Source organism: Zalophus californianus, chromosome X (genome assembly GCF_009762305.2).
Source record: "Zalophus californianus isolate mZalCal1 chromosome X, mZalCal1.pri.v2, whole genome shotgun sequence".
NCBI classification, from domain to species: Eukaryota; Metazoa; Chordata; class Mammalia; order Carnivora; family Otariidae; genus Zalophus; species Zalophus californianus.
Window position 1 is genome coordinate 96038848 of NC_045612.1, and position 27146 is coordinate 96065993.

The 27146-nt window shown below is 46.3% G+C and overlaps 1 protein-coding gene across 2 annotated transcripts in view; it reads left to right on the forward strand.

Annotated features, from left to right (window-relative positions):
* SRPX (sushi repeat containing protein X-linked) overlaps positions 1-27146 on the forward strand; it is a 118564-nt gene that overhangs the window by 41606 nt on the left and 49812 nt on the right. Inside the window, exons 2-6 of one of the 2 annotated variants that reach the window (XM_027608889.1) lie at positions 6387-6446; positions 12128-12319; positions 13656-13832; positions 23627-23753; positions 26866-26987. In XM_027608889.1, coding sequence (XP_027464690.1) covers positions 6387-6446; positions 12128-12319; positions 13656-13832; positions 23627-23753; positions 26866-26987 — 678 coding nt within the window. The remainder of the gene's footprint in view (positions 1-6386; positions 6447-12127; positions 12320-13655; positions 13833-23626; positions 23754-26865; positions 26988-27146) is intronic. The other variant, XM_027608890.1, reaches the window with a different exon arrangement.

Sequence of the window (27146 nt, forward strand, 5' to 3'; positions counted from 1 at the left end):
TAGACTGGTTATTTTTTATAGAAGCTGATGTGTGAGTTTAGGCTGAATATAAACTGGACACTTTCAGAGAGGGATGGCTAATACCCATTTAGTTCTTTTCCCTTCTTTTATCCCCTGTCAGTAATAGGCAGTAAATTTCCCATTCATTTGTGTATCGGTTTGGATACATTCAGTTACAAGTAATAAACAATGCTGTTCACCGAAGCTTAAATCAAAGGGACATTTATTGTTGACCTAACAAGAAGTCTGGAGGTAAGATGTCTGAGCTTGATTTAGTGGCCCAATAAAGTATACCACAGACCCCACATTCTTGTTATCCTTCCACTGTACCATCCTCAGCTGAAAATTTTTATAAGTCCCAACATCTTATCTCATGGTTGCAAAAGGGTTGCCATGGCTTCGGGCATTCACCCTTACACAATAGTTTCCAAAGCAGGGAGCGAGGAAAGAGGGCAAAAGAGTTTTCTCCTTGAGCAGTTCTCTCTTTTATCAGGGAGAAAATCTTTCCCCTATTCCCCATCCCCCCAAATCGGACTTCTTCTTACCTGTCATTGGCCAATCCCGGGTTTCGTGCCTACCCCGGCAATAGTCATTGGCAGAGGGTGATTTCTTTCTTTTTTTTTTTTTAAAGATTTTATTTATTTATTTGAGAGAGAGAGAATGAGAGACAGAGAGCACGAGAGGGACGAGGGTCAGAGGGAGAAGCAGACTCCCCGCTGAGCAGGGAGCCCGATGCGGGACTCGATCCCGGGACTCCAGGATCATGACCTGAGCCGAAGGCAGTCGCTTAACCAACTGAGCCACCCAGGCGCCCCGGCAGAGGGTGATTTCTGACTTAAAGTCATCGTTGTCCATCTCCTGGGGAAAGGCACATTGCTGCCAAACACAACCTGGGGGTCTTTAGCAAGAAAAAAGAGGAGAATGGCTGCCAGGCCGGAGATCAGCAGCTTTTGGTGCACCCAAATTGGTCTTGCTTTTGGGGGGCCCACTCTTCCCGGGAATACTTGTTCTTGTACCCTGAGACGGTCATTTGCTGTTGGCCTGTCAGTGCTAGGGAGAGCCATACTAGTGGGTTGGGAATCTAAGCGGGGCTGAGTGGACCAATGTCCGTGAGCTGCTGCTAATCAAGTTGCTCATCAGGGTAACCTCTGCCAGGATTCTGAATTGAGGTACTCTGCAATGTCTGCCTTGCAGTCTCTGACTTAAGTAAAAGCGGTAGTGAGAATGTTTGTGTCTCCTTCTGCCTCATTATAAAGACTCTCGTCAGGGTGTAACCTGTTGGTTTCTTCTCTTTGGGCAAACATCTAACGCTTTTCAAATGACACTTGAGTTGAACTCGTGGTCTTGACTTGAGCTAGTGGTTTAACAGACAGAGTTTACCCCTGACACCCCGGGAGGCAACGAGCAGGGTCAGAGCTCACGGTGGGAACTATGTGTGCGCAAGTGAGGGGGAGGTGGAGGAAACTCACAAAGCAGAGAATAGAAGCCCAGCTCCTGTCAGCTGGTCCTGCACTTGCTTGTGTGGCAGTCCTTTTAGATGTGTATCAAGGCTTTGGGATGTGAAGACTTGCAATGGTGTGGGATGAACCAGAGATATTAAATACCATGGTCCGCCATGTCTAGTCTTTCACGATTGTTCAGTACGTTTTTGTTGGAAATTTTAAAGTAATGACAGGCTCAATGGAGAAAACCAGAAAAGCAGAGAAAAAAAGGGGAAATTTTCACCCATGAGTTCTGCTCGAGCATGGAGGTTTCTGGTATGTTCTTCCAGCCATCTTCCCCATTTCTTTCCTTTTCTCCCTCCTTTCCTCTCTTCCCTGTTTATTTTTTATTTTTTAAGGATTTTATTTACTTATCTGACACAGAGACAGAGACAGCGAGAGCAGGAATACAAGCAGGGGCAGAGGGAGAGGGAGAAGCAGGCTTCCCGCTGAGCAGGGAGCCCGATGCGGGACTCGATCCCAGGACCCCAAGATCATGACCTGAGCCGAAGGCAGATGCTTAACGACTGAGCCACCCAGGTGCCCCAGTAATTCTGTATTCTGTGGGTGGCAAATATTTTCTCCCAGCCTGGTGCTTGTCTTTAAATGTTGTTTATGTGTCTCTTATTGCACAGAAGTTTTACATTTTAGTGTGGTGAAGTATAGCAATATTTTCCTTTATAGGTTATGGTTTGTACGTTTAATTTAATAGTCTTTCCCTACCTCATGATCATGCAGACATTCTGCGTTTTTCCCCAAATTTTTGGCTTTTAAATGTAAGCTCTGGAAATGGTTTTTTGGTATGGTGCGAGATAGGACTCTTATTTTTTTTCTGTATATGCATATCCATTTAATCCTAGCGTATTTATTGACCATTTCCCCCACTGATTAGGAATCCTACCTTATTGTATTCCAAACTTGACATACGTGTGTTAGTATTATAATATTATATATATGTGTGTAGTTTTATACTTCATTCTGTATATAGTTTACAGTATCTGCTTTTCTGCGTAGCTGTTTTTTTTTTTTTTAAGATTTTATTTATTTTTACTTGAGAGAGAGCGTGAGAGAGAGCATAAGTCGGGCAGGGGAGAGGAAGAGGGAGAAGCAGGTTCCCCGCTGAGCAGGGAGCCCGATGCGGGACTCGATCCCAGGACCCTGGGATCATGACCCGAGCCAAAGGCAGACGCCTAACCGACTGAGCACCCAGGCGCCCCTGCGTAGCTGTATTTCATACACATTTCCCTATTCCAAACTTGATTAGTGGTTATATAATAGCTTGTTGATAGAGGATAACTTGTTTGCTCATTCCCCTGTGGTCAGATGTTAAATTTTCTCTATAATAAATAATATGTGACAAAGGTGTCTTAGAATGCTGATGTACCAGCAGAATGGGGCTGTGCACCCCAGGTGCACCTGCCTCTCTACTAGGTCCCTTCCTTTCTCTATGGAGGGTAACCCCCCTTGCAATTACACATCTTGAGTTATTGTTCCATGAGCGAGTGTTGTGGTCATGGAGATGCCCCGACCAGATCTTCCTTCAAGGAAGGACCAGTGGTCTCCACTGGAGGCAGTCCTGGTCTCGGCCAGTCATCAGCTTTCAGCCCCTTCAGAAACTGCCACTGCTGTCAGGAGTGTGTGGCCCATGTTCACGTCCTTCCAACATGGGCCCTATCCAGTGGCTGATCGAGGCAGGGATATAAAGCCTCAGCATTTCCGCCCAACCCAAGAGGCTGTCATTGGGCTGTCATCAAAGCTCGACTTCTCCCTCTGTCCAAACCTGCTTCCTTCTTATCCCTTTCACAGGTGTTGATGATCCCTAATAAACCTCCTGTGCCCTGAACTCCATTCCCAAAGGTACTTCCCAAAGAACCCAACCTGTGACAGTTGTCTGCTTTGAACCAGGAATAAGTCCAGAGCCTGTTACTGCCTAGGTAGATTGTATGGAGGCCAGGATGACTCGGGGGAAGAGGGAAGCGCTCTTAATATGAACTAGATCTCTTGACACTTATTAGGAGATAGGCCACAAGGAGATGAAGAATCCAGCAGTTCTTAGAGAATTCCAGTTCAGCTCTGAACGTGGAGAGAAATGGGGGCAGGGTGGGAGGGGAGGGACAGCAGATTCTGAAACACTTCTAATATATTCAGAATGTTTTCTAGGAACTAAGATTCTTTGAGTTACATGCATAATAAAGTTTATTTTCCATTGTGAAAGTAATACATGTTTATAGTAGAAAATTTAAATAAGAAAGAAGAAAAACATCCAATTATCATAGGCTCTTCGATGCATTGTTTATTTTGAATTTGATTGTTTTACATTGTTATAAATCACACCATTTGTATAATTTTGCTATAACACATTGTTTACTTAATGTTATAACATAAGCTTTTCCCACACTATTGTATCTTTTTATAAACATTATTTTTAATGGCTACATTACATTACAATCCAATGAATCCAACGAATTTACTATGGTTCATTTAACCATAGGATTGACTATTTGGTCTGTTTGTAGTCTTCTGCTATTATAAGTGACATCGCAAAGAAGTCTTTATGTGTAGAAATTTTTTCCGATATTTAATATTCTTTCCTTGGGATAGATTCCCAGAAGTGGAATGACTGGATAACGGGGTTTAAATGGGGTTTAAACTTTTGATTCATGTTCCTAGATTGCTTTCCCGGAGGGTTATACTGGTTTTCTTGTTCACTTTTTGATATTGAGGAAGGAACAGTTTGTGTAACTTTGTACCTGTCCGGGCAGCCAGAGAGCAAGTAAAGAATCCCAGAGCAAAGGAGAACTTGGAACTGGGCTTCTCTTTTGGGGAGTCGGGGCCTTTTTCAAATGGACATGGTCCAGCCTTCATCAGCTTCCAGCTTTGAATTTCCATTCTATCTCTCATCCAGAATACATGTGGATGAAAAAGTGCTCAACATCGCTCGGCATCAGGGAAATCCAAATCAAAACCTCAATGAGATACCACCTCACACCCGTCAGAATGGCTAAAATTAACAAGTCAGGGAACGACAGATGTTGGCGGGGATGTGGAGAAAGGGGAACCCTCCTACACTGTTGGTGGGAATGCAAGCTGGTGCAACCCCTCTGGAAAACAGTATGGAGGTTCCTCAAACAGTTGAAATTAGAGCTACCATTCGATCCAGCAATTGCACTACTGGGTATTTACCCCAAAGATACAAATGTAGGGACCCGAAGGGGTACGTGCACCCCGATGTTTATAGCAGCAATGTCCACAATAGCCAAACTGTGGAAAGAGCCAAGATGTCCATCGACAGATGAATGGATAAAGAAGATGTGGTATATATACACAATGGAATATTATGCAGCCATCAAAAGGAATGAGATCTTGCCATTTGCAACGACGTGGATGGAACTGGAGGGTGTTATGCTGAGTGAAATAAGTCAATCAGAGAAAGACATGTATCATATGACCTCACTGATATGAGGAATTCTTAATCTCAGGAACAAACTGAGGGTTGCTGGAGTGGTGGGGGGTGGGAGGGATGGGGTGGCTGGGTGATAGACATTGGGGAAGATATGTGCTACGGTGAGCGCTGTGAATTGTGTAAGACTGTTGAATCACAGATCTGTACTTCTGAAACAAATAACGCAACATATTTAAAAAAAAAAAAAAAGAAGATAGCAGGAGAGGAAGAATGAAGGGGAGTAAGTCAGAGGGGGAGACGAACCAGGAGAGATGATGGACTCTGAAAAACAAACTGAGGGTTCTAGAGGGGAAGAGGGTAGGGGGATGGGTTAGCCTGGTGATGGGTATTAAAGAGGGCACATTCTGCCTGGAGCACTGGGTGTTATGAACAAACAATGAATCATGGAACACTACACCAAAACAAATTATGTAATATATGGTGATTAACATAACAATAAAAAATTAAAAAAAAAAAAGAATACATGTGGAGCAGGGACCATTACTCCTTCACTTATCCTGTATGGGGATTTGAAAAACCTCATAATAGAGAGGGTTCTTGTCCTTGTCTGTAACGCTTGCAGGTCCCTATAGGTAAACATGTGACCAAGATGGTGCCAACGCCATGGTCAGTGATCAGACCAGGAAGTCTAGAGGGAAAGATATGATATGTAAATTTAAGCCTCCAGTTTTGAAGTTTGGGCCCTGGTACTACTTTAAAGACGAAGAATCTACCACTTACTGGAATCTAATATTTAATATTCTAAAAATGATTCAGTTCCAACTTCCAAATGAGTTTAAATTTTAAAAATAAATACAGACTTTCTCTCTGGAGCTGTGGTTTTCAAGGGTAGCAAGACTCATTAAGAAACTTTACTTGAGCGATGCCTTGGTCGGAGGCTCTAAATAAACATCCAGATTGTTGCTTTCGGCCCTCGTTCCCTACAGATACATCAAAGTAGCTTTGTAGTCCTTTTGTCATTAAGATAAGACATTTGATTTGCCTCCTTAGCCTCCACCCAAATTCATTTCACAGGACAGACTGATTTTCAGGTACCACAAATACTCAGTTAGGCTGAGTTTTCTTTGACTGCTGGAGAAACCGTAGGCCATGTCTGAGTCACACACATTTTACTGCGTCTCCCCTGGCGTGAGATTCATAGACACATTGGTGTCTTCCCAGAATGCAGTGGACTTACTGTCCTGAGTCCAGAATTTCAGTTGGCACATGGTGACGCCAAAAATCAGTTGGAGGTGCATTTTGATTGGCTCTGGCAATCTCAGCCCAGCCAGGTTCCCTCTGCGAGGTCCCCTATCCCTTCATGAATGGCCACAGAAGCTTTCACTCTCGGCTCTGCGTTCTAATTGCCCCTCTTGCATGGACTGTGCCAAAGCAATGCTTCGAAATATTCGTCCATATCAGTTGGCTTTCCTTGCTGCAGTTTCTGTTCTTTTTTATTGTAGGATCTGGAGACTCACCGCTAGAAGACGATGAAGTCGGGTATTCACACGCTAGATATAAAGGTGAACGCTTTGCTTGTGTGCTAACGAGGGACCTGCTGGTGCCAGGAGGCCTTTCTTTTTTGCCCTGCAAAGCAGACTATAATAAAGTGACCAGACAACCACCACATTAAAGTGCGAATTTACCTGTCCAGAAAAAAAAAATACTGAAAATTGAATAAGCTTATGCTCCCGTTTAAAAAAAAAAAAAAATGAAGAGAAAAAGAAAAAGCATTTGGAATTTTCTGAAGTGCTGTCCTTCAGCACCCCAGTGGTCATTTTATTCTCCTAAGTTTCTTTACTGTCCTTACCTCTGCAAAGCCAAGCTCTAGCTGATGAAAGTGAAAATCAAGCCATGAATTCTGCCTGATTCATGCATTACAGCCAAAATGGTCCAGAGTAAACCACCCAAAGTCAAATCTGGACCCCCGTGCTGCTAATGTACTGAGATGAATAGGGAATGAGAAAACTTGATTTTCATAAGCTCATTTCATTGTGCTCTTTCTGAGTCCAGCTTGGCTCCCAAAATGATTAAGTGTGTTGCCCACTGAAACTTTAATCTCATGATAAAGAACTCCATCTCTACACATTTCCAGCCATCCACCCCCCCCCCCACCAGGTATAAAAAGCCTAATCAAGAAACTTCTGTGCAGGCTCAGGTAAGTATGTCCACAAATATTTCTACTGGTGAGTCATTTCTCTGAAGCTTAGGGAACCCTGGGAAAAAAGAAGGTAAATAGAGGTGATTTCTCTCTGAATCCTGGTTCCTTTTGCAGTGGAAGAGTAATTTGAAGAAAAATTGGTTAATAAAGTTCTGTTGTGGCACCTTAGCCAGGAAATTTGCCCACAATCTAGCAAGAGGATACTGCCCTGCTCTGTTGTGATATGTCTAAGCTGTGGGAGAATCAGGGTAGTACTGGTCAGCCTTTGGTTGCAGAGAGTCCTTCACTTGTTTTCCACAGAAGTGAACAATCTAATATAATGACTAGTTCCTGTGTCCAGGTGTATTTCCCACCATAGTTCACATTTTCTTACGATTCGTGAATGCAAATACTCATTTCTATAAACAACCTCTATATTAAGTGCCTCAGGAATTAACCAGTCAAGCAAAGGAGAAGCTTGTTAATTAGATGTTTGGGGTAAGGAGGTATTCTGATTCCTCACACTTCTTAATTAATTGAGGATTTTAAGAAAAGATTTTTATTTATTTACTTGAGAGAGAGAGAGAGAGAGAGAGAGCATGAGCAGGGAGGAGGGGCATAGGGAGAAGGAGAAGCAGACTCCCTGCTGAGTAGGGAGCCCGATGTGGGGCTTGATCCTGGGACCCCGGGATCATGACCTGAGCCGTAGCAGACACTTAACCAACTGAGCCACCCAGGTGCCCTAATTGAGGGTTTAAAAATTTTTTTTTCTTTGAGTTCCTTGTTGAAAAATCTTCCTAAAACACATGCGTGCACATATGGCCCTTCCCCTGTACAGTAGAAGTTGTCTGGTGCCTTTGGCTCATTGTTCCTAGTGTTCGTCCTCACCTCACAGCATTGCAGGCGTGGGAGGTAGACCAGATGGCTAAAATAAGTGCCTGTCCTAGAGCTTTAAGAATAAATCTGTCTTAGGAAATTGTTTTTATTGTCAGTTTTTTAAGTTGTTTTTTCGTTTTGTTTTGGGTGTATGTGTGTTTTTGTTTTTGTTTTGTTTTGTTTTTAGTAATCTTTACACCCAACCAGGGGCTCGAACTCACACCCTGAGATCAGAAGTCACACACTCTGCTGACTGAGCAAGCCAGGCGCCCCAGTTTTTGTTTTTGTTTTTTTTGTTTTTTTAAGTTTTAATACTTTAAACACAAACCATTGTTAACAGGGGGTTTAGCTCTAGCTCCTCAGGCTCCTGCACAGTGTCTGGCACAGAGCACGTACTCAATAAGTGTTCTTGAGTTTTAGAAAAGAAGAAAGTGAAATGTAATCAACATTTATTGTGGCCCCAGAATGTGGCAAGCATCACTTGTTGATTCTCTTGCATGGAATGCCATCATATGGTCACACTAACTGAGGGAAGGAGGAAGGCATGTGGAGATATATTGTTATTCTTCATGCACAGATGAAGGAACCACAGATTAGAGAGGGTAGGTGACTTGCCCAGAGTCACACAGCTAGCCAACATTGCATTGAGGTCTGAAATCCAGATGTTTTAACTCAACGTCCAGAGTTTGCTAGTGGTTCCTCACTAGTCTTGCTATAAGACACTGTCTATCCCAGGAACTCCAGTTAACTGAGATGCTTACCACTTTGGCCTAGGGGGCTGACAAACCTTTCCTGAATAATCAAGTTAGATTTCTCCCGAAATAAACCCTGTCTTAATGGAAGCCACATAAGAGCTTTCTTCCGCTAAACCTCTGTGTTAAACGTTTTGCTTATTCACTTCAACTCATGGTGCTTTGGTGCACTTCCAATTCAAGTCACTCACTAGCATTTTAATTACTGTTACAGAAGGGCTGTTAAACCGTCAAAATATCTTCCATAGATTTCTCTTGGAAAGTAATCCAAAAGGAATTCCTTTTGCGAGTAAATGAAAACAAGATTTTTTCCCCACATGTTGACAATGGCACAGCTTTTAGCTGTGCAGTCAGCACTTCTGGGAGGATTTGAGGACTTGGAATATGGGACAAAATCTAATTGCATCGAAAATATTATATCGAAATGGATGAATTTGTGATATATGTATACCTAGGTCATTGTCTACTGGACCTGCCAGCCTTAAATATTTGTCCTGGGTACATTTGTGGAAAAGCCAACCATAACACGTGTGCTAAAGTGAAGGTGTGCTGCTTCCTATTAGCTTCTTTGAAAATCGTGTCCCTCCTGAAAAAAAAGGCCAGAAGCTGGAGGATATGAGCGTTTTCAACATTTGAGTGAAGGACAGGCCGAGAATTGGACACTCTTCCCAGGTTTACATCAGTGGAGTTGTGATCAGGACACAGAATGCACAAAGGATTTGCCTTCGGCTGGAAGGGTTACGAGAGACTACTCAGTTGTCAGTCAGAAGAGGGAGGAAGGAGGCAGGCATGGGTAGGGGGTCGGAAGGGAGTAAGGTAGAGTTTGAATCCTACAACTTTAAAGCTAGATGACACTTTGAAAAGAACTTAATCCACTCCTGTCATGTCTAGACAAGGAATCTGATTCCCTGAAAGATTTAGTGAATTGTCCAGGGTCGCTAGGAGATGACAGAGTTGTACCAGATGCCCCCCAGGGCTTTTGCCTCTGCCTGGTGTTGCATGCGCCATACTCCACTAGCTCAGTGCGTTTTCCTCCTCTCTCTCTAGGCCCCCCATGTTCACTCTTCCCTCACCACCCTTTCCTCCACCCCCAGTGGGGGCTTTACTTTCTCCCTCTGGAGAGAGAGGTAGTAAGGGGGACCCAGTCAGCAAGAGGAGGAGGCTGGAGATGGGGGACACAGAAGCCTTGCAGTCTAGAAGGAGAGAAGGACACACAGGGAAAGTAAGAGGGAATGAGGCAGCGGGGAAGTTAGGGAGGAGGGGTGGGGGAGGTGATAAAGAGGTAAAATGACAGGTGATTTTTAAGATTTTTTTTTAATACCGTGGAAGTCCTCTGATGAACTATCAAAATTGCTTCTCTGAGAACTAAAACAACAGATGTATATTGGAGTTTCCTTGTAGATGATCTTTCCTATTACAGTTGCAAAAGAAAGGTGGGGGGGATGTGTGTGAGAGAAATATACCTCACTTCTAGTAGTCACAGAGGCCAGTAGGTTCCATATCTCAGTTTTGTTTGAGTAGTAGGCATCTGTGGATTTTTCCAGAATTTATCTTAAGATCTTTTGATGATAGAAGAAATATCCACAGCTTGGCATGCTAAGCAAACACACCCCAAGGGCTTCTCATTTACCCGTGACGTTGAGATCTCCTAGTTTCATGGCTTACCTGGAGCCATCACCAAAGAAAGAAGCAGGGTATTTAAAACTGGTTCAAGAATTCTTTTATACTTAGAAGGAAATAATGGAGACGTGTATGCTGTTTTGTGCTTTACTTCAGGCTCCAGACTGTTCTCACGTACAACCGTTAGCACAGACAGGGTATGTAAAGTCCAGAGGAACGAAACTTTGTTCACGGAGGGTCTGTAGGCCTGGGGCAAGCTCCCGCAAGTCTGTGTCCACAGGGTTGAACTTTGTCAGCTCGAGGCCAAGCCCGCAGGACCTGCCTTACACCCTGAAAGGCCAGGGAATGCGTGCTTGAGTGCTGACTTAGGACCCACGCACGTGGCAGCAGTCTGCACACACATTACAGGATCAAAGTGTTAGCCAAAGGAGTTGTGAAAGCACAAAAGTAAAAAAGCAGTCTGTGCACAAGTCCTGGACATGACCTGGTCTTCATGGCTGAGAAGCAGTCAGAAACACCCTCAGAAAATTTCTTGGACAGTCGGACGAGGTGTCCTCCTCCTTGGCCACATGATGGCGCACGCACCCCGCTCATGGACGGCTCAGGTGCCCGAGCGGCGTGAAGAGCCAGGCAGCCAGGGGAAGGGGGCTCCTGTGCGCGGCGCTGAGAGCCACTGGCAGGCTTGAGGGAGCTCGGCACTGGTCCCCATCGATTGTGCAGTGGTCACTGTGGCAACTTGCCCCCCGGGGAGTTAGCCTTGCCCTAACAACGTTAGGGCTTTCAGCGAGCACCTTGCAAAGGCACTGGGGAGAGGTTCCGATTTATCAGTGTGATCCTAGCAGTGCTCTGGGCAACTACTAGACCAAGGTCAAAACACCCTGGAATTTTGCCATTTGGGAACTTTGCCACGTTATCTAAGTGGGGCATAACTGGGGACATCTGAAAAGGCGGTTGCTTCCCTATGGGGAGCAAGTGTTTTGTGATTTTAAGCCAAAATTATATCCCTTGGCAAAAATCTGGACATGGCAGCTTCATTCACATGAACTAAAATAGTAGTATGAGTTTTTACAGAGAATATGCGTGCAGATTTGGAAAAACTCTAACCGGTTATTGAGTCCCCTGCCACTACGTGCGGATGGTTAGGGTTAGGGTTCACAATGATATCAGTTGCCCTTTGAAGAATTCTGTTACCTCCTTCAGGGAAATACCAAAAGGAACAAGCATTTATTGAATAAGTGCTATGTGCTGGGCACTGTGCTAGGTGCTTGATATGCATTAGTGGCGTTTTTTTGTCCTTAATAAGAGCCCCTGTGGGTGTAGATACATACTCACATCGACTCAGATATCGACTCAGAGAGGTTAAGTAACTTGCCCAAGATCACAAGTTAATAATGGAGGAAACCCGGATCCATAGTCAGATACGTCTGACACCTAGTCCTGTGATCATAACCTCCCCACCCAGAGACACCTTAAAGACTCCTTTTTTTTTAAAGATTTTATTTATTTATTAGAGAGAGAGAGAGAGAGAGAGAGAAAACACAAGTGTGGGGAGGGGCAGAGGGAGAGGGGGAGGCAGACTCCTCGCTAAGCAGGGAGCCCAACCCGGGGCTTGATCCCAGGACCCTGGGATCATGACCTGAGCCAAAGGCAGACGCTTAACCCGACTGAGCCACCCAGGCGCCCCCACCTTAAAGACTCCTTCAAAGATTCCAAAATCTGGAGTGCAGCCAGCCAGGGACTTGGGAGAATGAGGAGACACATTTTTCTAAAGATGTCCGTTCCTATCTCTCCCCTCCTTTGTTTCTGCTACCCGCAGACACCCCATGGTGCTCCCCCATCAAGGTGAAGTATGGGGACGTGTACTGCAGGGCCCCTCAAGGAGGATACTACAAAACAGCCCTGGGGACCAGGTGCGACATTCGCTGTCGGAAGGGCTATGAGCTGCACGGCTCTTCCCAGCTCGTCTGCCAGTCAAACAAGCGGTGGTCTGACAAGGTCATCTGCAAGCGTGAGTAGGGCAGCCGTGGTGGGGCCTCGGGGCCAATCAGGGCAAGATGTGGTTGGAAGAGTGATGACACAGACCTGACGGTGTGATCTGCAGTTTGGGGAAAGGGAGGCGAGAACAGAGGTCTGTTCAGCGAACAGGTTGTGATGGTTCCGTACGTGCTAGCCCCTGGAAAGGTGCTGGGGATCTAGAAACAAGAGACACACAGGCTCTGCCGTCAAGGGTCCTGGAGTAGCAGCAGAGAGTGGGGCAGAGGTGCACGTCGTGCCAGAGGCACCAGGAGAGGGAGAAGTCACCGACTCCTGTTCCTAGAGACAGCCTAGAAATGTTCTCCCAAGGTGTGGAGCTTCGGGAGGCAGGGCGAGTCACTGCAGAATGCTCTCCCGGGGAAGCAACTGTGTGTCGGGGAGAAAGAAGTCAGGGACTGACTTTTAGCTTGAGGAAAAGTCACCTCTCATTTGGGCCCCTGCAAGAGGGCATTGTTGAAGCACCTGTGAGATGGCATTGTTATTGCAAACAGCCCCCATTTATTGAGCACCTGTTGTATGCCAGGCATGTGCCCTGTGTCCAGTTTTTGCCACAAGGCTATTGATAGGGGTGCCGATACTTTATCTTTGGGGAAACTAAGGCCCTGCACTGCAGCCATGTGACCCAGCCCGTGCTGACAATGCGCCACGGTGACTGGACCCTTTTGGTGCTTTACCCGGATATTCCTGGATGCCCTTTTCCCAATTCTGGGTGTCCATCCCCCAGCTTCTGACTTGCCCCTTGGATCTTCTTCAGAGGGAGAAGAGGCTCTGCTCCTGTGGAGGATTGTTCTCTTTGTGCGGACAAGGAGAGCATCCCCAGTGGGCCCATAGCTGCCCAGGACTGACCGGTAGAGGATTAGGGAAGCCCAACTTCCTTGCCTGGAGGCAGGCCAAACTCTGGTGCCCTTCTGCTCCAGAGCTCCCCTGCGGGGGCAGGCTGAAGCCCACCTTGCCTGAGATCCCACCTTGCCTGGCTTCCTTCCCTCCCCTGCCCTACCATCTCCACCCCTCACTGGTCTCCCTTGGGAGCCCTTTCTAACTAAATCACTTGCACACAAATCCACGTCTCAGGGTCTGCTTCTGAGGAACCCAGCCTAAAACGGCGGCTCAGCTGGGATGCCAAGCCAAGCGGGTCTCACAGGAAGCAGTGGGCCCCTTCTGTGTGGCATGCTGCCACCGCTTTGTTTCTCTCATTCTGTCCGTTATCTTTCAATTGACTTGGCACTCGCTGTGTTTTCAGCGTTTCTGGACTCTGAAAGTCTGCGGACAAAAACTAAGAAGTGCTGAGTATCCGGTTTTCTCTTTTTCAGAAAAGCGATGTCCCACCCTGGCCATGCCGGCGAATGGAGGGTTTAAGTGCGTCGATGGTGCCTACTTTAACTCCCGGTGTGAGTACTACTGCTCTCCAGGGTACACGTTGAAAGGGGAGCGCACGGTCACGTGTATGGACAACAAGGCCTGGAGTGGCCGCCCGGCCTCCTGTGTCGGTAAGAAAATACCTGTCTTCACGGGGCACATACTTTGGGAGGAGCAGGGTGTGTGTGTGCAGTGGATTTTAAAGGAAGCATCAACAGCCTGGATGTAAAGCATAAGCACCCAGCTTTGCTTTCAGAAGCTCTCTTCATCCCTACTTCTCTGGCTTTTAGCCTGGACCTAACGTGAGTCTATATCCTGGAGCTGACCTCACAGCCGATGGCTTTTGTCGGACTTTTGTCTCTTCCAAAAGTCCGGTTTGCTACTGAGGCCACTGCAGACTAGCAGAGTTATTGCTTCCGTCCAGGGATCTGCCCTGTGGCACTGAGCAGAGTCATTGACATTTGCGGGACCACCCCGCAGAGAACGTCTATGTGCCTTTCAGCTGACAGATGAGTTCATTTGTTGTCAGTTGTGATGGTCAGCCAGCCAGCGCTCGGTGTGTAAACAGGGATTTGGAAATGTTACCTGACTCTGGGTCTGTTGAGCATTGGTTCTTTAGGTGTGGTCCTGGGAGCCCAGAGCAGCACTTGAGAACTCTTTAGAAATACAGATTCTTGGCCTCACTCCAGATCTGGGGGATCAGAGGCTCTGGGGTGGGGCCCAGTGCTTTTGCTTTAAGGAGCACCCCCACCCCCACCCCCGGGGCATTCTGAAAGTGCTTAAAGAGAGCAACTGATGGAAGACAGTACTCCTCAAACTTTAAGGTGCATGGAATCACCTGGAAACGGTGAAAATGCAGATTCAGCAGGTCTGGGGTGGGGTCTAGCAATTGGCGTTTCCTCAGACCCTCCAGGTGATTCTGATGCTCTCAAGTTTGAGAACCTGCCTTAGAATATCAAATTTGGGAAGAACTTTAATACCTTCATTCTCAAAACTGTGCCCTTGGACCAGCAGCATTAGCACCAGCAGGAAGCTTATTAGAAATGTAGCATGTTGTGACACATCCCAAACCTGGCAGATCAAAATCTACATTTTAATAGGCTCCCCGGGGGATTTCTGTGCCCTTTAAACACTGAGGCAGACTGCTCTAGGACAGTGGTTTTCAACTCTGGCTTCTATTTAAATCTGAATCACTGGGGCCCTGGTATTTTTCCAAAGCTCCCTCCAAGTGGTTGAGAACCACCATCCCAGAGGATCGTTTGCTCATAAACTCTTAGAGCTGCCAGGACCCACCCTTCCAGAACATTCTAGGCCCTTCCCCTAGCCTACAGATGAGGACTGAGAGGTCACCTGACTTATTCAAGGTTGCATAGAACCAAGCCTGTGTCTCCAGGCTCTCAGGCCCAAAGTCCCTGAATCCAGAGACAGCTCTGGCACTGACTAAGCTAAGGCAACTGGCCGTAGGAGCCTGGCTCCTATACTGTTGGTATCTGCCCATCCTCCAGAGACCTGGTCAGCTCAGTCTGCTGATGTGCTTTACCCCAAGGACTCCTTCCTGACTGCTCACTGTCTGGGGCATATGCTTCGGGAGTGAGACTGAAATTGGATGCTACCCTCTGGGGGCAGAAGTACAACAGCAACTCCTCTGGCCTCAGTCCCAGGGGTGTCTTCGTGATGGCACCACTGTCCACGGTTCTCCCTGGCAGCCGTTCTCACTCTGCAGTTACGGGGGGACTGAGCTCTAGCCAAGGGACCTTGCCCAGGGTGTGATAGAAACCCTTCTACATCCGGGCCACAGCCTGGACCACACCTTGTACCCATTTGACGAAAGCAACAGGTCCAAGTAAACTCAGATCACTGACTCAGATTTATTTGAGGCTTCTCTTTTTCTAGGACTTAGGTAGGAGTTTGTATTGGTCAGTAATTGGGAAAACAGACACCACGCTAGGTACTTCAAACAGAGGAGAATTTACTACAGAGAATGGGTTAAAAAAAAAAAAATCTAGAAAGAGCCAGAGGAACAGAAGAGGAAAAACACTATTACCCGAGATTAGTTACAGCAGAAAGCCATGCCAGCCGAGGGCTGGGGGAGCAGACGTTTGCTGCTGTCTCGGGAGCCCAGGAAGCCCTCTCTGAAGCTCCCACCAGAAGCGGAACGGCCTCTCCCTTCTTCCCGCCTCCCGTTCCCAGGACGGTGCCTCCAGTCGGCAAACCTGCCCGGCACCCAGCTGGCAGGAGGAGTCTGGGAAATAGAATTTTGAGACTTCCAGCACAGGCAGTAACGGGGAGATTCTAGAAACCCGGAGCTGCTTCAGCAGCTTTCTCTCTGAGGCTTTAGACCTCTGCCCCCAGCTCACCATCGTTCTCGGTGAGAAGAGGGTGGCATGGTCCTGGTCACGCGGCACTGAGGGCGTGCACCTCTAGGAGAGCAGGACCTACGGCCGGAGGTTCGGGTCGGGAGGGCCCATCACAGCTGTCGCTTTCAGTGTCTCGCCCTGGGACTTGGTATGTGCAAGCCAGATCCTCAGAACCACCATGCGGATGTGCTCATCTCTCCTCCCTCACGCGGCAAAGGGCCGAGGTGGATGGAAGGAGAGGAGAGGCTTGAAAATCTTCCTGCTAGGCAAGCATCGGCGCCGCGTTCTCTCGGGATCACCGTTCAGGTGTCCAGATCGTGTGCAGCCATGGGAAGAACATGCCGGCCGTTCTCGAAAAGCAACAGGCATGGCTTAAGCTGGACCAGATGGGGCTGGAACCTTCCCAGCGGGAGAGAGAAAGAACTAAGAAACGAACCCCAATTGCAGGAGATTTATTGTAGGGTTTGCCAAGGCAAGGCTCAGCCATCCTGCGGAGGCGGGAAGGGATCTTGTGCCTACGGTGAGGTGGGAGTGGCAAAGAGGGGACTCGTGAGCCACAGGAGAGCACAGAGCTCCCAGGGAAAGGAGACACACGGACAAAGCAAGCAGGCAATTCTTTTCTTTGATTTTGGTGACAGATAAGCTGGAATGTGTCCCCAGTGAATGTGACTCCAGGGACGTCCTTGACTCTTTCGGCTTTAAATGGATTACATGAGTTTAATCACTTTGTGTGTTGGCAAGGCTAGGGGGTCCTTGAGCATAACCCAGAGCCTCAGACTATTTTAGATGCTGACACATGGTGGCTGAGTACTTCCCAGATTGCCACACAACTTCTAGCAGTGCATCTTGGCCAGAGCTTTGCTGAGTGCTGAGAAAATCGTCCCAGCTCCCCTCCAGACCTGGAGGGGAGAGAGAACCCTGGGCTCGCTCTTGACTCTGACGTGGTCAGTCCTGTGGTCTGGCTAATTCGAAAGTGCCGTGAGTTAAAATTAATTCTCTTCTGCAGACCACACGCTGGCGGTGGATTCAAACCCATGGTTATTTCCGAAACATATAGCAAGAAGTCAGTGCCAGGGAAGAATCGCACTGCAATTGCAGGAGGGTAAACTATTTAAAGAGCCGCAACTGCCTTTGACATATAAAACAAGAAAACCTTGGAATGAAACAGCTGTTGTTTTTAGGGGATGTTTTTTCTTTCTTTCCATTTGTAGTTGTTTTGGCTTGCACTGGCAGTTAGATAGAACAATGGACAGTTAGAATTACAAGTCCTCATCTAGAGACCAGATTTTGAGTTGACACATGATTTTTCCTTTAGACCAACCCTATGTCCTGGGCCAAAAGAGGAAGAGAGGGGTGCCCAGGTGGCTCAGTCTGCCTTCAGCTCAGGTCATGATCCCAGGGTCCTGGGCTCGAGCCCCGCATTGGGCTCCCTGCTCCGGGGGAAGCCTGCTTCTCCCTCTCCCACTCCCCCTGCTCGTGTTCCCTCTCTTGCTGTGTCTCTCTCTGTCAAATAAATAAATAAAATCTTTAAAAAAAAAAAAAAGAGGAAGAGAAGAACATTAAAGAAAGTTTAAAAACCCCAGATAATGAGAACCCAGCGGATATCTTGACATGCAAAGAGCCTCATTTAGCTGTTTTAACAAAGGACAATGTACAAACCAACTTGGATTTTGGAATTGCTGTCCGCTAGTTTTGTGTTGTCTGCAGAGCAGAATAGATTGAGAGAGTCAGCACAAACGAGATTCTGGAATAAAAAATTCTCTGAGATTGCAGATACGCATGCACATTGATGGAATGCTCTTCTGGCTCTCAACTTTCTGACAGCTGGGCTGACCAACAGGGAGGTTTGCTGGGCTGCCCTGGCTTATTTCCAGAGATTCAGCTGAAGATAGAAACATTATGGGGCTAAGAATAAACGTATCAGTGCATCGTTGTTGATCTTAAATTATGCTAAATATTTCCTGGGTTGGCAAATACACATCCTTTAAACTTTCAGGAAGCCAGTGTCAGCTTTGAAACAACTGGATCGATTGAGATAGTGGTGGACTTTTTCCCCTGGCCTGATTTGTTAGTGCAAAGCAAACAGGTAAACTTCTGGTGGCCATCTCTAATATAAACATACCACCAGCCACTTTTAAGTTGGGCATCTTTCTGGTGAAGACAGTGACTTTTCACTGTGGAAGTCATTGCTTCCACTCTTACCTCTTTCGTTCATTGGGGAAAATCTTCTAATACCTTCCATGATACCAAAGAATCAGAACCACTTCCCAGAGACATCCACAAAGATTATATTCTAGCTGGGGGAAGCGAACAGTTGGGCAAGTTTTCAGTGTCCGGGTTTGTTCTGCCTCACTCACTCTCTTTCCCATAAAGTGGCTACTTTCTCCCTCTGTCACCAACCTCAAACTATTTTATATCTGTATCAGTAATCTATTGCTGCATAACAGACAACCCAAAATGTAGTGACTCCAAACGACCATGTTATTTTGGTCCTGGTTGTTTGGGTTGGGAATTTGGGCAGGGCTTGGTGGAGACAGCTCATCTCTGTTCCACATGGTAATGGCTGCGATGACTGATTGGGGCCAGAGGATCCAAGATGGCTTCACTCACACATCTGGAACCTCAGTTGGCTATGCTGGCTAGGGTTTGGCCGAGTCTCTCTCTCTCTCTCTCTCTCTCTCTCTCTCTCTCTCTCTCTCTCCCTCTCCCTCTCCCTCTCCCTCTCCCTCTCCCTCTCCCTCTCCCTCCCTCCGTCTCTCCCTCTCCCTCCCTCCCTCCCTCTCTCCCTTCATAATTTCTTATCCTCCTCACATGGCCTCTCCAGTCAGATAATTGGACTTCCTTAGATGGCAGCTGGCTCCCAAGATAGCAAAAGTCAAAGGTGCCAGACTCTTTAAGGGCCCAGACTGGGGACTTGGCATAGTGTTACTCCCTTTATGTTCCGTTAGTCAAAGTGAGTCACAAGGCTGGCACAGATTCAAAGGGAAGGAAATTGACTCTACTCTTGGTAGGAGGTGCTGCATGTATATAAGGGGATTATGAGTAGCTATCTTTGTGAGAAATGCACCATAGTATTTTTTGTTCAAAATCAGTGCTTGGGAGTCATTAATGAAATACACCTTGGAAGATGCCATACAAGATGTTATATATACAGGAGCAGTTTGAAAAAACTGGTGTGATTGCTTATATACCAGTTCAGGTACTATTAACAAGGCCAAAGTCATAATGCTTCAAGTGAGACAGAAGTTCTCTTCTTACATACATGTTTGTGCTTAAGCAGCCCTGGGCAGTGTCCTATGCCCCAGCTCCTTCTCACTTGCTGTTCCTCAGTCGAAGATGGCTGCTCTCGCTTCCCGACACATCCACATTCAAACCCGGGTAGAGGAGGGAGGAAAAAGACAAGGGTATGCTCCTCCCACCCTTTTTAACAGCACAGCGCAGAAAGTTGCCTACGTGACTTTTCCTCACAGCCCATTGGTCGAACCCATCACGTGGCCACGCCTAACTTCAAGGGCAGCTGGGAAATGTAGTCTTTGTTCCGGAAGGCCAAAGGCCTGGGCAAACTTCTCATGCTACAAAAGAAGGGGGATCAGAGAGTGGGGGAACAACCACCAGTCCCTGTCACATTGACTGTACAGAGTGAGAGCAAGTTGGTGTGAAAGGTCAGGGATAGAAGAAGTGAGAGAAGCAGCAGGTAGAAAGCCCGTTTGCATGGGGTATGTAGGAAGTCAGGAAATGGGCACTGAATGGAGTCTGCGTGTTGTGAGGAGCGGGGGCAGCCCTTGACTGGGGGTAAGAATATCATCTTGCTTTAGAATGAAGCAGAGAGAGGACACCCCACCCCGCCCAGGTCGGGCAGTCCCAGATCCGACTAACTGGCATGTTCTAAAGCACCTGTGAATCACACGTCTAGCAGTCATCTTCAAACACAGATCTCCAGTGGAAAACACTATTTGAGGAAACATTTTACCATGCAGTTAATTTATAGCCTAGTTTAAAGGTCTTTTTTTTTTTTTTTCCTTGTTACCTGTTGGCCAGGATACTATCCTTTTGAACTTCTTTCTTATTTCTACTGCGAACCTGGTGAGACTTTTGAGGATTCCCAAGCTTGTCAGATAAACAGTAGTTGATACAGTGAAATATATTTGTTTCTGTTATATATATATATATATATATTTTAAAGATTTTATTTATTTGAGAGAGAGCACGAGTGGGGGGGGGGGCGGAGGGGCAGAGGAAGAGGGAGAAGCAGACTCCCCGCTGAGCATGGAGCCCTACAAGGGGCTGGATCCCAGGACCCTAGGATCATGACCTGAGCTGAAAGCAGATGCTTCACCAACTGAGCCACCCAGGTGACCCTTGTTTCCGATATTTCATATGCAGAGAGGCGACTAGAGCACAGAGGAAGGACACAGTTGGTCAGATGTCTCCTGCGAATGGGCAGAGGCCAGGGTTTCCACACAATAACTGGCTCTGTGGGCATCCTGACTCAACAGGGAATTGCAATTATGTTTCTATAGTAACTTTGTTCAATTCATTCATGGAAATTTATGATCACTTATAAAAAGCAGTGATGGCCATGGCTGTGTAATAATAGGCCTAGGTTTCTGGAACATCTGCTGAAGGGAAGGCCAGCTGGTCTCGTCAGCTGAAAGTGAGGGCAGAATGCTTGAGGGTGCAACAGAATCTGCTCTTTAAGGATTCAGAGCAGAGCTGTAGCAGGCGACCCCAAAAGAGTGTACGTGTTGGAGGAAACTATTAGGTCAGCAGCAGGCAGACACACAGAAGTGTTTGGCTTAGTAAGATAATTAAAAAATATGTGATCATATCTTAAAATCCCAGACCACAGAGAAATTCCGCAAGAGAGGAAATACTTCCCAGTGTACAAATGAGGGTGGTAATGACAACACTTAGTCTGGTGGACAGCAAGGAGAAGTCAATGAAATAATGCAGGCATAGTACTCAGCCTGGGGTGGGCTAGCAGGTTGGTTCAGCAAATATTAGCTATTATTTTTAAAAATATTTTTAAAATATTTTTTTATTAGAAAGAGAGAGAGAGCACAAGACGGGGGAAGGTCAGAGGGAGAAGCAGACTCTCTGCTGAGCAGGGAGCCCGATGCGGGACTCGATCCCAGGACTCCAGGATCATGACCTGAGCCGAAGGTAGTTGCTTAACCAACTGAGCCACCCAGGCACCCCTAGCTATTATTTTTAATGATTGATTTTTTTCCTTGTTTCTAGTTTGGAAGAGCACTGATTCTGAAAAACTAGGCCAGTTTTGGCTGATTATTGTTAGCTGGACATAAGCTGGCTTTGGGAAGCTCTGAGAGCCTTCACCCAGATAACCTAATTTGGAGCATGTTTGCTCACAGTGTCAGTACATATGGTCGGATACAGAAAACCCAGCACATCGTTCAGATGTTTAGTTTACATGACGCAGAGACTAGAAGTATCTCTTCACTCGGACAGTGTCGTCCCAAGAAAATGCGAGAACACAGTGTAATTTTTGCATCGAAATCTGTCTCCTGTCTTCATCCCTCCCCTTTTGCTTTAAATTAAAAAAATAAATAAATATGCTTTCCGTGATGAGCGCGCCAGCTAGAATTGACCAGCAGGGGGCAGGTATGGTATACTCGTCGTCGTGATTAACTCAAAGCTGTGAAACATTCCTCTCAATTATATACATGTATGTCTTCTGTCACCTCTTGAAACAAAAATAAAAGGATTATTTTTTTAAAAAACTCAGCAAATGAAAATAGACACCTCAAATGCATTTAAAGCACGTTCCATTTCATCAGAACATGGATATACTTTATCAATTTTGAGAGGCATATTGTTGTACATTTTAATACCCCTGAAATTGGGACGCATCTTCAAATGGATTGTAACTTAGATGCCATAATATATGGTAGCTACTCGATTTGGGATAGTGTATTAAGGTTCGTAAATTCATCGACACGTGACATAGAATACATATGAATGTGGATAGCCGAAGGCAAAACCGTTTAACAAATCATTCATAATTTGTGACCCTAAATAAAATGAGAAGTTATTAGACAAGACGTAGGAGAAAGTATATGAGGACTATACATAGTGCGTTAGTCTCTCAAAGATGTTTGTGATTCGGAATCAAATATTTAATTTTCATTCAGGTTGTAGCATAGCCGCATTTAAACAATTACCAATTGACATGGAAAGCAATACACATCTAAATGTTGTTAACTTGTTAGGCCATCTTTATTTTTTTTAAGATTATTTATTAGAGAGAGAGAGAGAGTGCACACACGAGTTGGGGGGAGGGGTAGGGGGAGAGGAAGAAGCAGACTCCCTGCTGAGCAGGGAGCCCGATGGGCTTGATCCCAGGACCCTGGGATCATGACCTGAGCTGAAGGCAGATGTTCAACCGACTGAGCCACCCAGGCACTCCTAGGCTGTGTTTAAATACATTCTCTACCTGTTCCGAATCATCAAGTGGAAATTACAAAAGTTGAAGGCCCCCCCCCCTTGTGACTTCACTTTAGCTATAACAGAATGAAATCCAACCCAGTGAGGATTGACATCTCATTTATTTCTAGCCCTCATTACCAACCCATCCTTGATACTGAGGGAACAGAAATTCTATTACCAGGTAGAGAAGCTACTCGGGGAAATTCGGGAGGCTTTTGGAGGGCCAGAGCCAAAGCAAAACTGCTGTCCCCAAACACAAAACCATAGGTGTGGTCCCATGGCAGTTGGAGGGCACAGTGGACCCAGACAGACCATTGTTTGTTTTAAGGTACTGAGCAGTTGGGAATAGACATAGCCAGAGGAGAGAAAGCTTGTTCCAGGAGTAATATAATTCACACTATTGCTGTCTATATGCCCGGCCTTAAATGAATCACTTAAGCTCTCTGAGCCTCAGTATCCGCATCTGTAAAATAAGAGCATTGGGCCATTCCTTGAAACCTCCATCCCATTTACTTTTACCTCACCTGGGGCCGTGCCATCTTCTGCCTTGTGTCCTATTTTATATATGGTGACAATAATCCTCCTCGATAGACCATAACCACTTGAGCAGCACATGATTCTCTTGCCTTCGTGCATCCCCAAATGCAGCAGTTGCAATGATACCTTGGATAAGGCAGCCTCTCAGTAGAGATGTGTTGCCTTGAATTGAATCGAACTAGAAGACAGCTGAGATTCCCCTCTCTGATAATCTCTGATGCTGTCTTTAAAGGAGGAGGGACTCCCTGGGGCTGAATGACTTCTAGCTGGGTGGGCTGCAATGTTGTGAAGTCAGTAAGCAAAGTTTGGAAGCATGGGGAGAAGTTGCCGTAGCTAGTGAATTACCCCAGAAGCCGCCTTGCATGGCCAGGTCTAGCTGTGCGCATAGGAGGTTTCCAACCATCTTCTGAACTCAGCAGGAGAGAAGGGGCAGGATGAATGGAGGGAAGAGAAATACAGCGGGGTGAACAAACCCTTCGAAAATGGGTAGCACCTAGAGCTACGGGCATGTCAGATGCTGGGTGTTGCGCCGCCAGTTGACAAGATATTTCTTGATGATGGCGAAAATCTGGTTATATTTGCAGATATGGAACCTCCTAGGATCAAGTGCCCAAGTGTGAAGGAACGCATTGCTGAACCCAATAAACTGACAGTCCGTGTGTCCTGGGAGACCCCGGAGGGAAGAGACACAGCAGATGGCATCTTAACTGAGTAAGTACAACTTGGCAGTGTGGAGGATGTTGCTTCTTTTATGAGAGACACTTAACTAACCAGAGTGGGGAAGTGTATCTCTACGGGTCCATTTATGCTTTCAGAGCCAGTATGGTGCTCCTTCAACAGTTCCTCATTCAGGCTTTAGTTTTCTCCATCGTCACCTTCAGCACCTGACCTACTGTGTATTTCACTTCTGTCCTTGTGTCTTGCCTGTCTCCACTATAGCACATTTACTGCCAGACCCCGAATGCCCAGAACCGTGCCGAGCACAGAGTTGCGACTCAGTAAATATTTGTCAAACGAAAGAAGGGAAGAAGAGAACATCAACCGGTTCACTCTGCCATAGAATCACCCCCATTGCATGCCCGGGGGGCTCCTACTGTAGCCCCTAGGCCTTACTAACCCATCACCTACCTCCCTGGGAAGCCTCTGTGTCTCCCAGTTGGAGCCAAAGGCTGCCTCCCTCGTGCTCTGTGAGTATGGTTTAGGGCAGAACTTTCCATCCCTTGTTTTTTTGGCAACCGCTTCTTTTAAAACTTGATTTTTAGTCTATTTTTTTAAACTTGTGACTACATTAGAAGGCACAGTCGGTTAAGTGTTCAACTCTTGGTTTTGGCTCAGGTTTTGATCTCAGGGTCATGGGATCGAGCCCACGTGCTCCGTGCTCAGCGCAGAGTCAGCTAGAGGCTCGCTCTGCCACCACTCCTCCCCCTGCTCTCTCTCCAAAGTAAATAGATAAATCTTTAAACTTGTGACTACATTAAACACTTACAGAAGAAGCTTATTAAAAGAAAGAAAAGGGTTCTTCTGCCTTCTTCCCTACCCCAGCCCCATTCCCCGGGACCAGCTGTGTGAATAGTTTGACATACATCTGGAATGCTTTTTAAAATGGCGTGATTCCCTGTGGGAAAGTTCTGCTACGTGTTGTTCTAATCTAGCACCTGGGCCCGTACCCCTGCAGCGATCTGCTTGGCTTTCATGTTCCCTAGAGGCCACTATTTCATGTCGGCATGTTCACATCTGTGCCTTCAAGTTCATGGCCCTGTCAGACCAACCCACTTGAGTGTGCACCTGCAGACAAAGGATACCTCTGACTTGCCGCCTCTGAGCTACACAGCGGGGAAACCCTAGTTAGAATCCCGTCGGCCCAGGCTGTGCAAGAGGAAATATTTTAAGCAATTACGGGCAATAAGAGAACATCTTCTACTAGGAAGATGTTGAGTCTTTCGCCCCGAGCAAGACATTTTGTTCCTACATCCTGATCATTTCTCCCAGTATGCTAGTTCACTTAAATAATATTACTAGCTGTGTGTGCCTCCCTGTAACTCCTTAAAGGCAAAGTTCTGAGTATTAAGAAAATTATATATTTGCTGTCATATCCACGTGTTACAAACCCCTAAGGAGAAATTTTAGGCAATTGCGATTAAAAAGTAAGTCACAGTTGATATAAACAGGGATTGGGTTTTATTTATCTTGGAACTTTCAGGCCTAGCACAATGCCTGGCCCCGTCCCAGTTGCTATTGAAATCCTGTATAATAAACACAAGGTATCGGGTCACCAGATGACTGTGTTTGTCTAGCAAGGATATAGACCTTGGCATTTTTGTGGGTCGCCTGTGTGTTATGGTTAGAAACGTGACCGTTTCAAAGAGCACCTTAGTAGCCTCCAGCCTTCCGTTCCAAGCAGCTGTCTGCTTCTAGACTTCTACAGCCCGAACCAGCAGAGGCTTGGAGCAGGATGCTGCGGGGAGCACACTCCAGACAGAATGAGGAATTCCAAGAAGGCTGTCTTGTCGCCTTTTCAGCTCTCACTTGGGCTCCTTGCTTCTCCGGCATGTCTCTCGTACAAGCTACTGTTCTATGGTCCCCTTCTGAGAGGGAAGGTTCTAGAGAGCAAGTGCTTCTCCGAGGCAAGTGCTTTCTGGGAGCTCCCTTAGTTACTCCTGATGACTGTTATTTGCAGGTCACAGATGAAACAGAGTCTCCAAGAGGTCAGCAGCCACTCATATTTGAAGCCTGATTCCTCTCAGGGTTATCTGCATTTGAATTGTGCCTCAGTTGATACCTTATAAACACACACCCTGTCCACCTCTGTGGAAGGCTCTCTTCAGTGGTCACAGTGGTAATTTCACATGCTCATTCTTAGCAAATATTCTCATCGTTGCTAAGAACTGTAGAGAGAAGGCAAATTAAGTATCTGTTGGAAAACCAACCCACCAACCTGGCATTCGATCATGCTGTACCTATTGGTGTTCTCATCAGACAGCCAAGAAGAAAGATGCTAGAGTCACCCTAGCCTTGTGATCTTAGGCAAGTTCCATAACCTTTTGGTGCCTCAGTTTCTTCATCTGTGAAATAGAAATAATAATTCCTATCTCATGGGGTTTTGGGGAGGATTAAATAAACCAGTATGTGTAAAATACCTAGAACCGTGCCTAAAATATGTTTATAACATTTATGTACGTGCAGAGCACTAGTATTGTTATTATTATTACTACTACTATTACTACCACCACCACCACCACCACCACCACCACCACCACCACCACCACTACAACATTAGGATAATGAAGGAATCACAATAAACTTGCTCAGGAAAGATCTCTACACTGGGCCAGATAGGAAAAAACCAGAGACAACTCTAGCACCCCCTGTAGGCCCAAATTGCCAATGACTGCTTGGACTATACTCTCAAACGGTTTTCCTCACAAAAAATTCGCTTATCCTCCCCAAAATGAGGCAGTTTAAAGTTCCCCGTGGAACAAAGGTGGGATGGGAAGAAGACTTGGGGACCTGGGTTCTCAGCCTCCCCCATCCTCTGTTCCACCCTCCAGTGAGAAAAATGGATCCAAACTTCCCAGGAATTGGGGACTTCCATGTTCTGGTCTCAAACTGCCCTTCCAAAGCGGAATAAAGCTCAGGAAATGCTGTTCTTGAAGAAATCTTTGTTCTAGTCACACTGGCCTAATGGCTGCCCCTCAGTATCTCCACATCCAGTGCAGAGTGCCCATAATGACCGTCTTTGATCATTAGGCCCACAATGACCTAATTGTTGTTAGGCCTTTAATGATCATCTTTGGTGTTCCTGTTTTTTTCTCCCCCCTTGAAGTGTTATTCTAAAAGGCCTCCCCCCAGGCTCGAATTTTCCAGAAGGAGACCACAAGATCCAGTACACAGTCTATGACAGAGCTGAGAACAAGGGCATTTGCAAATTTCGAGTTAAAGTACGAGGTAAGAATACTGCTTATTGGCTTTTTCCTCTCTTTACAAGAGCAAAGGGAAGTCGGCCCTCAAGCAGGAACCCTTTGTGAGTGCCCACTGCCATGGGGATACTTGCCAGCTTTGGATTAGCCTCTGATGATGAGCCGAGGGAAAGGGTGCCATCTTAAC